The sequence below is a fragment of the Megalobrama amblycephala genome, linkage group LG3 (assembly GCF_018812025.1).
Source record: "Megalobrama amblycephala isolate DHTTF-2021 linkage group LG3, ASM1881202v1, whole genome shotgun sequence".
NCBI lineage: Eukaryota > Metazoa > Chordata > Actinopteri > Cypriniformes > Xenocyprididae > Megalobrama > Megalobrama amblycephala.
Window position 1 is genome coordinate 6,132,459 of NC_063046.1, and position 1,126 is coordinate 6,133,584.

At 38.5% G+C, this 1,126-nt stretch overlaps 1 protein-coding gene across 1 annotated transcript; it reads right to left on the bottom strand.

Moving 5' to 3' along the window:
* Positions 1–184: 184 nt before the first annotated feature.
* On the bottom strand, positions 185–637 carry LOC125264023 (lithostathine-1-alpha-like). The gene has a single exon (XM_048183272.1). The coding sequence runs from the start codon at positions 635–637 to the stop codon at positions 185–187; it is 453 nt and encodes a 150-aa protein (XP_048039229.1).
* Positions 638–1,126: the final 489 nt, after the last annotated feature.

Below are 1,126 nucleotides of genomic sequence, written 5' to 3' on the forward strand. Positions count from 1 at the left end.
GGTCTTTAAAACATATATAGTGATATTTAAAAAACTCATATGATACTCTTCAGTTACAAAAAATAATTTCATTGTACTGATATAAACACATTATTTGATGAAAACAGAACAAAAAGTGTTTGCCAATTAAAAAAAAGATAGAACAAGGCAAAATGAAAGTGAAAGAACAGCACAAACGAATCCTTCACTCTTCATTTCTGCTGCAGATGAAGTTGAGTCTGTCAGTCTCAGGACGGCTGATCCAGCGCTGATTTCCTCGAGAAATAATTGCTCCAGATCTCACTGCAGAATCACAGTTCTCTGAATCATCAATCGCCCAGTTCTGATAGCACACGGTCTGTCCGGTCACCCAGAACCAGAGGCCCACAGTGCAGGAGTGACGTAAACCCAACCACACCGCCTCAGTAGACGCCTTTTTAACCACATTCATCACACAACGCTGAATCTCTTCTGAATGAACCGAGACCAGATCCACATGATTCTGTCTGCAGTATCTCAGAGCTTCAGACCACGTCAGATTCTCTTTGATCAGAATCAGTTCTGAAAACAAAACTAAACACAAGCAGAAACTAGAGAGAGACTGATCAAAAACAACATGCAGAACAAACACTGTGGAGGAATTTGTCATGTCAGACATGTAGTGTGAACTTTAAAGGGTTAGTTCACCCCAAAATTAAATTTCTGTCATTAATTACTCACCCTCATGTCGTTCCAAACTCATAAGACTTTAATTCATCTTCAGAACACAAATTAAGATATTTTTGATGACAAATACCCATACATTTTTTTTTCATTAATTTTTTTAACTGCCTATTTTGGGGCATAATTAGAAATGCGCTGATTCAGGGCTGCTTTAATTGCTTGCGCTCTCTGCCCCCCCCAGAGCTCTCGACTCCATGATTGCATAAACAAAGTTCACACAGCTAATATAACCCTCAAAATGGATCTTTACAAAGTGTTTGTCATGCAGCGTGTCTAATCACGTAAGTATGGTATTTATTTGGATGTTTACATTTGATTCTGAACGAGTTTGAGGCTATGCTCCGTGGCTAACGGCTAATGCTACACTGTTGGAGAGATTTATAAAGAATGAAGCTGTTTATGCATTATACAGACTGCAAATGTT

Excerpts from the sequence above, each read along its gene's own strand:
- LOC125264023 (XM_048183272.1), bottom strand. The coding sequence starts at position 637 with ATGTCTGACATGACAAATTCCTCCACAGTGTTTGTTCTGCATGTTGTT.